At 41.2% G+C, this 14,642-nt stretch overlaps 1 protein-coding gene across 2 annotated transcripts in view; it reads right to left on the reverse strand.

The window, feature by feature from the left end:
* Nucleotides 1-14,642, reverse strand: part of LOC126333672 (uncharacterized protein KIAA0513) — a 285,554-nt gene that overhangs the window by 120,676 nt on the left and 150,236 nt on the right. For both annotated transcript variants that reach the window (XM_049996755.1, XM_049996756.1), the window contains exon 3: nt 3,381-3,632. In XM_049996755.1, the coding sequence (XP_049852712.1) occupies nt 3,381-3,632 (252 nt within the window). The remainder of the gene's footprint in view (nt 1-3,380; nt 3,633-14,642) is intronic.

A 14,642-nucleotide genomic window follows, 5' to 3' on the forward strand; every position in this document is an offset into this window, starting at 1 on the left:
AACAGTACAAAACAACGTGTCACAACAGCTCGCAGAGTACATGGGTGGTTCGAGGAGTGCAGTGTGGGGCTCGCATCTCGTGGCCGTGCGGTAGCATTCTTGCTTCCCACGCCCGGGTTCCCGGGTTCGATTCCCGGCGGGGTCAGGGATTTTCTCTACCTCGTGAGGGCTGGGTGTTGTGTGATGTCCTTAGGTTAGTTAGGTTTAAGTAGTTCTAAGTTCTAGGGGACTGATGACCATCGATGTTAAGTCCCATAGTGCTCAGAGCCATTTGAACCATTTTGCAGTGTGGGTTTACCCTACTCTCCCGTCCACCAAACTTCCTGGATTCAACCCCAATACAGAAACTGTGTGACACCCTCAACTGGGGTGCTAGTGCTATGGATCCTCAAGCGAGAAACATAGGCAGCTAGCCAAGGCGCTAATGTCGGCATGGGTCCACATCCCTGTCAGTACCTTCCAGAACCTCACTAACTCTTTTCCTGAACGTCCACGCTGCAAAGGGTGGTTATTCATGCTTTTGTCAGTTGGTCACATTAACTTGACTGGAACATGTTTTTGGATATGCTTCCTTGAAATACTTTATGTTGAACAGATACACTGTAACTGCTAAGGTAAGTGCACATGATCCTTCTTTCCTCGTGCTCAATCACTGAGCATGGGAACAATAACTCAAAGAAATTCTCGTCTAAGGTAAAGACTGTTAGGGGCACCAAAAGTTAGTGCCTGGTCGCTAATGGACAAGACTGGAAACGAAGTTGAGATTAGGAAAGCAAAAGAAGAAAAGCTTAACTCTGTTTTCAAACTTCCTTCACAAAGGAACACCTATGAGTATTGAGGCAACTTACTTCTTTTACCCTGAAGAGATAAATGAAATGGATATTGGTATCAGAGGCGTCGAGAAACATCTGAAAACGTTAAAACTGGACAAAGCTCCAGGATCCGATGGAATCCATATCAGATTCTACTCCTCATCCAAAGACGAATTAGCCCATCATAATTGTAATCTATCATTGAGCCCTCAAAGAGAAAACTGCGCCCAGTAGCTGGAAGAAAGCACAGGTCCAGCCTGCAAGAAGGGTAACAGAAGAGACCCGCAAAACTATAGTCGAATATCCATGACATTCATCTGTTTTAGAATCTTATAACTTATTTGAGCTCAAACATAATGAGGTATCTCGAACAGAACGACCTCCTCCATACTAGTCATGCCATTTCGAAAACATAGATCATGTGGCACCAAACTTGCACTTTTATCACCTGACTCTGTCCCACACCTACGCTTATAGTAAAAAAACGATCATATGGGCTACCAGACGAAATGCATGACTGGACTAAGCATTTTTGGTAGGTAAGACACATCACAACATATTATCTCGGACTGAAAGTCATTGAGAGACATGGAAGTAACTACAGGTATACCCCAGTGAAGTATGTAGGATTCCTTACTGCTCATATTGTATATAAATGGTGTTGCAGACAATACTAATAGTAACTTCAGAATTTTGGCAGATGATGCAGTTATCTGCAGTGATGTACAATCTGAACGAAGGTGTACAAATATTCAGACAGACTTTGATAAGATTTCAAAGTGATGCAATGACTGGCAGCTTGTTTTAAATGTTCAAAAACGTAAATTTGTGCACTTCACAAAACGAAAAACAAACATAGTATCCTATGAATACAATATAGTGAGCCACCGTTGGAATCTATAAGCTCGTACCACTAAATACTTGGCTGTAACACTTAGTAGGGACACGAAATGGAACGATCAAACAGGCGCAGTCGTGGGTAAAGCAGGTAGCTGACTTCGGTTTGTTGGTAGAATACTGGGGGAATGCAGGCGATTGCTTACAAATCACTCATGATACTCATCCTACAATATTGCTCAATCGTGTGTGAGACCAGTATCAGGTAGAACTTCAGGGGATACTGAACTTGTGTGACACGCAGGGGAGTGTCACGAAGAAGTTCAAAGAACTGAACTGATAGAGCTGGCCGGAGTGGCCGTGCGGTTCTAGGCACTACAGTCTGGAGCCGCGTGACCGCTACGGTCGCAGTTTCGAATCCTGCCTCGGGCATGGATGTGTGTGCTGTCCTTAGGTTAGCTAGCTTTAAGTAGTTCTAAGTTCTAGGGGACTGGTGACCTCAGAAGTTAAGTCCCGTAGTGCTCAGAGCCATTTTTGAACTGACAGACAGTTGATGACAGATGAAAACTATCCCGAGAAGGTCTGCTAACAAAGTTTCAAGAGCCAGCTTCAAATGACGGCTCTAGGAGTATACTTCAGCCCAGTGGATATCGCTCCCATAGGCATCATGAGAGTATAATAACATTAATTGCAGAACGCATAGAGGGGTTTAAACAATTAGTTTTTTTAGTGTTCATACGTGAATCGAACGGGAAAAAGCCCTAATACCTGGTACAGTTCGACATACCTTCTGCCACGCACTTCATATTGGCTTGCAGAGTATAGATGTAGATGTAAAAGCACATGCATAACCTTACACGTATCCATATTTAATGGGAGCTGGCATGCATTACACCAAGCAGCAATAGTATCTAAGTCATTTCCGCTATTCGTTACTATTTTCAACGACGATTCTTTCTTGTACACAGCAGCACCGTCAGCAAACAATCTTAAAATGCTTCTGATCCTCTGCATATTTTTAAAAGATGAGTAGTTTTATTCGCTTAATTGAGACACACCCAATGTAACCTTAGTATCTGTGGAATATCCGGCGTCCTGTACAATGTGTTGGGTTCCTTTAGTATGATATTCCTCTAGTCAATCACATATTTACGAGGACATTCCGTATGACAGTTTCTTGGTTATGAGACGACGATGTGGTAAAGATGGAGTCTACCTGTGCACTTGCATTTACTCTTTGCGAGATGACGTGCATGAATAAAGGAAGCTGTCCTTCCGATCAGTGGTTTTTCTTGGGTCCATGCTGATTTTTTGAGAAAGGCTTTCTTTCTTCTGAGAACGACATAATGTTTGAGCTTATAATATGCTCTAGGATCTTGCAACAGATGGACGTCAGCCAAATTTGAACCTGACCCCAAAGACTGTAAAAGTAATTTTGAAACACTCTGTATATACGATAAGACTTGAGTCACCTGCGCCACACGCGACTGTAATTTGCACAAGAGATTCTCGATAAATACGGTACAGCAAAGCAGTTAATACTGCGGTGCATTCATTGTCTGGTGTGGTTACACTCAGCTGATGCCTTGTAGTCATCATACACCATGTCGAATATTATCGCCATTGCGATAGTCACCTACTGCAGAAGATTTTCTCCTGTTCTGACAACATTGCTGCATGTAGCAACTATTTGTCCCCTGCCAGTGGGCTAAACAAAAGGTCGCCACGTACCAGTGAAGTACTTGAGCTTCTCATAAGGGTCCGGTCCAGTGGCGCGCAGCTCGCCGCCCCTGGAGATGGGCTCGCTATCGCTGCTAGAGGCGCCGCCCCCGCCACCCCCGCTTCCGCCGGCCCCCTCGCCGCCACTCGCCTCGTCCGCCTGTTGGCGCTGCTGGCGCTTCCGAGCCATGGCGGCGTAGTCTTCGAACGGAAGTCCCGGGCCGAACTGTGGCAGCCGGAGCTTGCGGGACAGTATTGTACTACCTGCAACATTTCAATCGTATTAAAACAGAGAGAACAAAAGTAAACAGTTCCTGTCCAGTTGTGTGGCAACCACTCCAGAACAAAAGAACAATAACAATGCATACAATCATGCGTAAAACTGTAGGCTACCATAGACTACCATAAGTAAGTTACTTTACGTCAGATTAAGTAGTGTGTAAGCCTATGGACCGATGACGTCAGCAGTTTGATCCCATAGGAACTTACCAAACAAATTTAAATTACCCAGCAGCCCACCACAGACTGAGTCCTTTTCCCGTCAATTTCCATACGGAGGGAGGGCAGGGGGAGGGAGGGGGGGGGGGGGGCTAGTAGAGGAGGAGGGAGAGTGGTGTGAGGAGTGAGTGTTTGGATTAGTTTAGTTGAGGTAGCCCACTTGACCTATTATCCAGCTAGAATTTGAACTTCCCACCATGACATCACTGTGACATTGCCACATCTAAGCCCACCATCATGGTTATGCCATCTTAAATAAATTTGTCAACAATGCTGAGTGGGATGGTGCTGTCTTTGCCCTACTTTTGCTTTCTGCAGGGAAGTGCTCTACCCTGAAAGGCAAGGACACAGGTTCGAGTCTCGATCCAGCAAAAGTTTTAATCTGCCAGGAGGTTCTATAACAGTGTCCGCTGTACTGCAGAGTGAAAATTCGTTCTGGCTTGGGGGAAACATTAACAACATTCACTGTTCCATGGGCAGCAGGTCAGGTGCTGAAATGTGAGCACGTGAGTACAAAGCGGTTAGTCTATACCGACAGGCATAGTCCACTTAGTGGTGCAGTTACGACCATGCGGAAAACATCAGGAAGTAAACCACGTGACGTGTTTGCGGGAAGGTAATTATACGCAGAGAGAAAACAACTACAACACGGAAGCATTTACATATTAAGGTACTAGTGATCACAATATCTGCACTTATACTCCTAACATCCTGTATAATAAACTGATCAAAGATAGCCCAGAAAAGATATGCTAGGTAATACCAGACAATGTAGATATTAACAATTCCCAAGAAATCGTTGCGAAAAAATTTAATGAATCTTAATTGGCGTTTTTACGAATATTACTCAATGCATATAGACCATCTGCCACCGCTGTTAAATACAAAAAGTCATTTTCTGTAGCAGGGTTCACTACACAATGGTGTTCAAAAGGCTTGTTGAAATTACTTGTTAAGTCGTCAGTGTTTGGCTGGGTCAAAGAGAGCGACCGATTGAAGGCGATACGGCAGGCGTAATCGAGGGATTTATCTTCTGTGTGTGCGGCCTTTAGGCATATTGAAGAGTGCAGTGCATTCGACTGTACATGAACAAGTGTCTGTGCAAATATCTGCTCATGATGGATTCCACACATCTTTACCATAGCTCAAAAACAGGCTTGCGTCCATCGTTGTAAGGAAACCTTGAAAAAAACTTCAATCAAGTAAATACAAAATCCGTTCGCAACATCACAACAGGTAACGAAAATTCTATTCATTCGTGCGAGCCAGGAATTATGCAGCATTAAACTGTTTTGAGTGCTCCAAAGTGAATCGAAAATGGTTCGTTCATGAAGCACTTGCGGGGTTACACTAGGCACGTCGCAACTGTTGCTTTAGAACAGTAATTACCACCTGAGAGGTAAAATTTAGTTTCACAAGGGCAAAAATAAAAGGGTTCAATTGTGTTTCGGTCACGAAACTAAAATATTTTTGAAAGTTCATTACTATTGTCACTATTTCGTAATATTGTAAACTGATTACATAATTTATCAAAAAGTACATTTTTATAAATACTAGCTTGTGTGACACATTGTGTTGGAAGTTATAGCTTTTGAAACGAATGTAAGAACAATATTTCCTCACATAGTCCACCCAATAGAAACATAATTTGTACCATGCATATATGACAGTAAAATTTAGAGATACAGCGTTATACAGTTGCCCCTACTTGATGGTTTTATGCAACACTCAACACTTTCAAAAACAAAACACAAGATTTTCATATTCTCTCGCTCACCACAGGCAAATTATCAGTCCTACAGAAAAAAAACTGAACAGGACCATTCTGCAGTAAATTTAATGCAGTTAAATTTTGTAATGGGGTACATTTCCGTTGGAGATCACGGTTTTCGAGTTATCCTTTAAAAACGAGTTTGATGGTCATTTTTCTACGTTTTTCTGGAATAATTCGAAATCTACACCCTCTAGCGGAGACGTATCCCAGTACAAAATTTAGCTATATAAAATTTCCTACAAAAAATTTGTTCTTTTTTACCTGTGGGACTAATAGTTTGTGTGCATTGAGCAAGAGAATATAAAAATCGTGAGTGTGGTATTTGAAGGGATTGTGGGTCGCATAAAACCCAAGTCAAGGGCACCTAAATCACCGTGCATATATCAAGTAAGCTTTAATATCTAATGAAACTGTCTTCTCAGAGTTCGATGTAGTTCCCACAGCAGACCATAAATTGCCTCGTTACTAACTTCGCAACAATGAACGAACTAATTGAATTATCGGCATCACAGAACAACAGTAAATATGTGACGACTACTATAGGCAACAAAGTATTACTGTTATTTTGTTATTGTTATTATTATTATTATTATTATTGGTGTCAGTGGTCAGACACAAAGCATTGAAGAAGTTGAGAGACCAACAAATAAGTGCTTTACAAACAGAACGCCTTAGTATAACGTACACATTTTAGCTTGGTTGATTTTAAATGGGGGTGCAGGGAATGTATGAAGGAAATGTCATTAGGAAGAGGACTAGTGTAGAGGAAACATGTTTTGTAACAAGTATCTACCCTCAATGTCAACAGTTGGATTTCTTTTCTGAGGAGTTGTAGGTGGCATTCGTGTTGCACTGAGAACGGCTTTATCATTATACAAAAGGAGGTTGTTAGAAATAAGCAGCACCAATTGCCTCATTGACTCACCAGTTCGTGGTTCAGTAAAAGATCTGCATAACTAATATCATCCATCTTTCGTCAGTTTTAAAATGCAAATGTTCAAAGAAAATTCATTTTCGGTCTAAAATTTAATTAAGTGCTAATGTGAGATGGTTGGGGGAGGGATGGGGAGCAGTAGCTAATAACCGATTGCACTAAAGGATAATGGTCTCCGAAATATTCGGAACCACTGCTTTAGAAGTAGGAAGAACAGTTGACACTGAGTGGCGCACAGATCGTTTGCTACAAGTCATCAATGTAATCAGAAAAAAATTACTGAAAACGATGCCTCATTCTTCATCATGGCAGCTATCAACCAATGATTGTTTGGGCAGTTTCATTTCACATCATAGAGGTCAAGAGTGAGCGTGTCACATCACTACTTCAAACTTTTCTGAAATATATGTTGACACTCCACGTGATACTTCCCCAAAATTTTGATTTTCTGATGATTTGTTAAAACGCTACAGACCTCTCTATATGAGAGTATTTGTGATAATGTAACGAAAGGGAAAATTGAGAAACTGCAATAAAGAAACCGAAAGTAATAATCTGAATTTATTTTCAATAAATACTTTGTTTCCAATAGTATGAGATATGATTAAAACTTACAAAATTCGGAGCTTTTTTTTTTTTTGGAAAAATAAACTACGAAAATTTGTAACTTTTTGCGAAGTTCAAAATTATGTTTTAAAACTATGAATACCATAGGTTGTTAATTGTTTTGAGAAATGATGAAGTGGAAGGACTACTAACTGTCAGCTATGACATTAATGCGTGAAATTCTTATACTGTCAAAAATTAAACAATGGAAAATCCTGGATGGAATGTAACAATATTATGAGAAGGAAAGTTGCCACTCACCATACAGTGGAGATGCCGAGTCGCAGATAGGCACAACAAAAAGACTCTCACAATTGAAGCTTTCAGCCATTAAGGTCTTCATCAACACTAGACATACATACGCGCACACACACTCAATGCAAACGCAACTCACACACATGACTGTGGTTTCAGGCGACTGAAACCTCACTCGTCGCCTGAGACTGCAGTCGTGTGTGTGAGTTGTGTTTGCGAGCGCGCGCTCTTTTGTGTGTGTGTCTGTTGACGAGGGTCTTAATGGCCGAAAGCTTTAATTGTGAGAGTCTTTTTGTTGTCTGTGCCTATCTGCGACTCAGCATCTCCACTATATGGTGAGTGGTAAATTTCCTTCTCACAATATTGTTACACTGTCAAAATATTTGTACACAAACATAAAAGAATATGACGTTTTTCAGTTGTTCAGAAATTATTTTCTCCAAAAACCCCATCCTAAATGTTCTAAAAATGTCATGGCACATTGGTCGGTCATTGTATTTAGTGAATGTACAATCAGAGTGGACAAAACCTATCTGTACAAAATGCGAGAATATTTTGAGATAAACGTAGCCTTACCCTCAAGGTCAAAAAGTCATGGATACTTAAATAATTAAACTGATCGCTGATTTTAAATAAATGTCATGCAAAACTGGTATTTCTAAATCAGAATAAATGCTTTGCAACATTATAGGTGAGTGGGAAAACAATTCATAATTTTATGCAAAAGCATTTTACAGCGAAAATGAGATACAGAATATTTATACCAATTTTTCTATTTATGGTACTATTTACAAATTATTATTGTCTTCTGTCATGATTTTACTTCTTCATGAATTTCCATGAATTAAAATTGCCTGCAATATGACAATCAACACTGCACTGTTGGAAAGAGTTCATTTGTTTTTTTCATCTGCTTCTCACTGAATTTGTATAGCCGGGCTGAATTTGCACGCCGAAGTGGATGATCCAACAACAGTAGTATTGGGAAATGGGAACTGCACGCTCATCGTTTGATGAAGGCCATTTGAAAGCATTAGCAGGACCATCAGTGGTCTTTATGACGGTTATATTTTATAGCTCGTGAGAGAGACTTATTATCTGTCCCACCCACCACTGATTGTCATACACACAAGAAATGGAGTGCCTTACTACAAAGGCTTCTAATGTATATTGCGGTCTCTGCATTTCACACACAGTAACAGGCTGAATTTCGTGGAGAATCGTTCTTGGAATGTATGTGCCACTCTGGGATGCAACCCAGTTGTCTTCATAGCAGACCACTCTTCTCTCTTTTTTAAACAGCGTTCCCTTAATGTACTTTCATTTAGAATTAAGAGTTTTATGTTTGTTATTAATATTGGTATGGTGTGTACAAATCCAGTAGCATCTCTTATAGCATCAACAGCTTCGTACTGGAGATTAAATCTTGCGCTAGTCGTTTACAGAGATCTCCTACCCCATCACATGCACTCTTCCATGACCTGTTCTGAAAATATCCTTTTTTTTATTCCTGTACTACAGTGCTGACCAAGCTCACAAAGCTGAAAGCGGTTTTTAAAATGAGATGCTGCACCATCAGTCACACACACATGTTTAGGAAATGTATGGCCTCTAGATGCTATGTCATCAATTATCATGCTGACAGCGTAGCATGCATGTGTACTTTCAATAATAGGATCACAACTGACAATAGTAAAACAGTGTGATGTGCCAAGGAAGTGAGCAACACATGTGAATATTGATACCTGTGATGTGTGCCAGTGGTAACTGAATTTCGTTCTGCAGAGCAACAGACCAGTTCTCTCCAAAGTCGAAATGAAGAACTAATGAGTCAGTATTCTGGGATGTGGCTGATTTTACTTCTGCTCTGAATCCTCTGGATGTGATGGTGAGCTACTCGTTTCAAGACCCAATACCTAACTTCTTTAACAAACGTTTCTGGCTCTACTGTCTCCTTCACCAACTCTCCTCCTACCCGAAATGCGTAGGTTACGTCATTGTCAGTATACTGAAGGTGTAATGCTTCAACATCATCACTCCAGCACCGGAACACATTGCACTCTCCTGCAACCAACATTTATCTTACGGCTCTTGACACAGGCACAAAAGCATCAGGTCCATCTCTGTGTACTTCTTTCCAGTGGCACTGCTTATAGCTAAACAGTTCAAAACAAACACAAAACTCGATGAAGAATCATTTATGTGCAAGTTCTCATTCGTTTGTTATAAGCAGAAGAGCGTTGAAAACAGTGTTGCCAACATGCATGTGTTACACTAGAAATTCAGTGATGTGAAATATGCAGAATGTTGAAAAATTCACAAAGAAAAATATTGCCCACTATGTTTACACTGACTACTAACATATTTCCATAATGAAATTTTCACTCTGCAGCGGAGTGTGCGCTGATATGAAACTTCCTGGCAGATTAGAAATGTGTGCCCGACTCAGATGGTAGAGCACTTGCCCGCGAAAGGCAGAGGTCCCGAGTTCGAGTCTCGGTCGGGCACACAGTTTTAATCTGCCAGGAATTTTCATACTAACATATTAACCAAACAATATCCTATGTAATTCTCAAATTTTTCGGATGGGGGTTTTAGAATAAATTATTCATAAAAACTCGTAAAAATGAATTTTTTTCATTTTTAATAATAAATATTTACTTAATACAGATAACTGGAGCAGAGAAGGTACTGTTTATAATTACATCAATAGTATCTGGTAATATTTTTTCCAGAGAAATTCATGACACCGAGTTGACATCACCTGTATGACCTGAGATGAAGTCACCCATTTGTTGGAGGAAAAACCTAATTAACTTGTCACTGCGTGTATTCACTTATCACCTAACGACTGCTTTTTGGTCGCTAACGTCAAACAAAAATGCGTAGAGAGGCGTTTCGTCACTTCGAGAAGCGGTTAAATCCTCCAAAAACCACGTTTTCGTGGTAATTGAAAAGAATGTTTTCAGAATTGATAGAAAGGCACAAAAAATATACATAAATTTTAAAGATCGATCTTCTGAGAAACGTTAAAAAGACATGTATCAAAAATGTTATTCTTCTTTCGTTGCTTTTGTAAATACTTTAAAGGCTGCCCTCTTTGTGGCAACAAATCCACAGAAACGCGCGAATGAAATCTTATTCTAGTAACTGTACTTCATGATTCAGCTCTTTTTCTGAGTCCTGCTAAGATGACACGACGACATTGGGTTGCGCCACTCGTTGCGTGGAATGAGTTGTTCCCAGGTGGTTTCATATGACTGTAGAAACGGCGAAACCAGTATACACTTCAGTTTCGTCGTTTTGTGGGTCCCTGAGTTGTGTCTGAAATGGAAGTTTTGGCAGCTGCACGTTGCACGAGTTGTGATGGCGTTAAAGCTTTTTGCTTGAAAGCGCTGTGTAAGAAAAAAATTAGAAACATGTTTCGATTCGTGACTGGCTGAAGAAAAGACGTCAGCTCGGTTGCTCAGCATCCTTGCTGAAATAATTTATAACGGAAGATCCAAGCAATTCTTTTGTTTAAGTTTCTTCTAAATAGAGTTAACTATGCGATAAAAAATAAAGGTACTGTAATGCATGAAGCATTATCGCGAGAACTTACATTACACATCACATTACGTGCATTACAATCGAGAACACTAGGCATGCTATAAAATACGGTTTTAGTTGGTAATGACGCTATTTCATTAACACCAATTGTTATTAACATTAACAGTAATAATTATTAACATCAGCAACAATAATTAGTCGAAGCAGGCCGCATTAAGAAGAGAATGGTTTGCAAACTACTCTCTTGAAGATACACTCCTGGAAATTGAAATAAGAACACCGTGAATTCATTGTCCCAGGAAGTGGAAACTTTATTGACACATTCCTGGGGTCAGATACATCACATGATCACACTGACAGAACCACAGGCACATAGACACAGGCAACAGAGCATTAACACAGTGTCGGCACTAGTACAGTGTATATCCACCTTTCGCACCAATGCAGGCTGCTATTCTCCCATGGAGACGATCGTAGAGATGCTGGATGTAGTCCTGTGGAACGGCTTGCCATGCCATTTCCACCCGGCGCCTCAGTTGGACCAGCGTTCGTGCTGGACGTGCAGACCGCGTGAGACGACGCTTCATCCAGTCCCAAACATGCTCAATGGGGGACAGATCCGGAGATCTTGCTGGCCAGGGTAGTTGACTTACACCTTCTAGAGCACGTTCGGTGGCACGGGATACATGCGGACGTGCATTGTCCTGTTGGAACAGCAAGTTCCCTTGCCGGTCTAGGATGCCGGGTGTTGGCCCTGTGTGCCTCGGTCGTATGCAGTCCTGATTGTGGCGCTCACCTGCACGGCGCCAAACACGCATACGACCATCATTGCCACCAAGGCAGAAGCGACTCTCATCGCTGAAGACGACACGTCTCCATTCGTCCCTCCATTCACGCCTGTCGCGACACCACTGGAGGCGGGCTGCACGATGTTGGGGCGTGAGCGGAAGACGGCCTAACGGTGTGCGGGACCGTAGCCCAGCTTCATGGAGACGGTTGCGAATGGTCCTCGCCGATACCCCAGGAGCAACAGTGTCCCTAATTTGCTGGGAAGTGGCGGTGCGGTCCCCTACGGCACTGCGTAGGATCCTACGGTCTTGGCGGGCATCCGTGCGTCGCTGCGGTCCGGTCCCAGGTCGACGGGCACGTGCACCTTCCGCCGACCACTGGCGACAACATCGATGTACTGTGGAGACCTCACGCCCCACGTGTTGAGCAATTCGGCGGTACGTCCACCCGGCCTCCCGCATGCCCACTATATGCCCTCGCTCAAAGTCCGCCAACTGCACATATGGTTCACGTCCACGCTGTCGCGGCATGCTACCAGTGTTAAAGACTGCGATGGAGCTCCGTATGCCACGGCAAACTGGCTGACACTGACGGCGGCGGTGCCCAAATGCTGCGCAGCTAGCGCCATTCGACGGCCAACAGCGCGGTTCCTGGTGTGTCCGCTGTGCCGTGCGTGTGATCATTGCTTGTACAGCCCTCTCGCAGTGTCCGGAGCAAGTATGGTGGGTCTGACAAACCGGTGTCAATGTGTTCTTTTTTCCATTTCCAGGAGTGTACATAACCTCAAAACTTATGCAATTAGTGTCGCCAAAGTTGGAACACGCCGAAAGTGTTGCAGCGTTTTCAGATTTAATTATGTTACATTTTAAATTATTTGTACAATACTGTTGTAATATTATTGTAAATCTGTACAGTAATGAGGAATTGCAGAATTGTTCGGGTCAAAAAAAATAAATGTTGATTGCCAGGTGATTTCGAAAAATGACTTTTTCAACAAATCTGGATGCACCGTTGTAATGTAAAACTCTACAATTTTTATTTGAGTTTTTTTTTAAATGTGTTTTCGTTTCAACGGTATATATTCAGAAATATCGAATTCAATAGTTTTTTAAGAGGATGTTTCACCAATTTAGCAGCTGCATGGGCATGTATAAGTAAAAAAAAAAAGTGTGTGTCTCTTATTTTGCTCCACACTGCAACATATTCAACGCCGATAAAAATCGAAATGTATCCGTTGGGTAGATTTACTTATCAGTACTCCGCAGCTCTTGGGTTTTACTTATCAGAAGCTCACAATGCTTTGCTGGTGGAGGCAGAAGCGAACTTGCTATAAAGTTTGTATTTCCAGGCAAATAATGGCGATGAGAAAGGCTTCCACCACCGCCCTAGAGAACGATGGCGACATCACCTACAAAGGTATGATTTAAATACCGACGTGTTACATGTAGTAACTATAGAAGTTTGATTGTGTGAGTGGAGAAAAATTTTTATTTTACCAGTAAGTTTAATCAGTTGATCAATAAGATGCATTTCAGATGTAATTTAAGTTTTGTTTTGTGTAAGACCTTTTAATTTGTTTCTAGAATGACAGCAGATTAATTGCAAGAATTTGATAAGAAATGAAATACAGGCCATTAGGCCTATGTTGTTCATAAACAACGCAGCACTTTTTGCTGATATATTTCGGAGTAACGCGCATCTCAGAAAGGCTAGTGAGGCGCCATACTACCACTAGGCAGTCGGAAATCGATCCGCCATATTGTTTATTTTGCTTCGTTGACTCAGTTACCAAAGTTACCAGCAGCAGCATGCGGCAGGTCTGGGGAATCATAATATCCGTAGAGAATACTAAAATTCTTTTAGGACACGAGTGTGTGACAATGTTTCACTTTCAATTTTTCCATGTTGCTCCTTTTCCCTTGAGGCAAAACAAGCGCCGTGTCATTTAAGGGGTACAGAGGCGATAGAGTGCGCGAGGCTCACTGCTACGGGTGCCTTTCATAACAACGCGCCTGTGCTTAGCATCCAAAGGATTGTACCATAATCTAAGATTGAAATTAAAAATTGAAATAACTTTTCCAAACTTTGTCACTGTTTGCTTCAGTATATTAATGTTAACATTGTGAAGTCTCAGAATGATCAAATGAATGTCTCGCTAAATACATTATTTTAAGAAAAAGATAAGCGGCCCTAAATAATGAAGCTAGAAACCTAAAAATTGTTCAGAATTTAGAAATATATGTCACAATCAAAAGTTACAAGTCTCAACTTAATAAGAGTAATACTTCGGTCAAAATAGGCTTTTTTACGAAAAATTGAAGGCGCTAGATATTGGACTGAGAAGTATGAAAATTCGTATTTAGCCTCAGTTTGATCTAAAAATCTTATATCTGTGACACCAATAAGCTACCTCTATTAGTTTTCAAGTTGTGTATTAAAAATCAAATTTGGAACGAAAATGTCCTTATTCATAATAGATTATCATTTGCATTTGTTGTAGAAAGTTCTGATTACAGCACTCGATTACAATGATGAAATAATACTGATGTGCCAAGTTTCAAGACTTTATTGTAAATAACAATCATGACAAGGAATCTTCAAGAGGCAGTTCAGACCTCACGTTCAACTGTCGGTTCCGTTCTAAAAATTCTCGCCGGTAAAGTTTAATTGCAGTAACTAAAGCAAACTTAACTATATTTATATAAAAATTAAGAAGATTGTAAATTATTGAACGACACAGAGATTAATTAACGTGTGTCCGAGAAAGGGGCCATTTAGGTACTGCTACCTAGGACTGCTGATAGCAGATGTTCCGTTTGGCTGTCCGCTGCGTCCATATACAAATACGTTAGGGAGACACTTCGCATCG

This window comes from Schistocerca gregaria, chromosome 2 (assembly GCF_023897955.1).
Source record: "Schistocerca gregaria isolate iqSchGreg1 chromosome 2, iqSchGreg1.2, whole genome shotgun sequence".
Taxonomy (NCBI): Eukaryota; Metazoa; Arthropoda; class Insecta; order Orthoptera; family Acrididae; genus Schistocerca; species Schistocerca gregaria.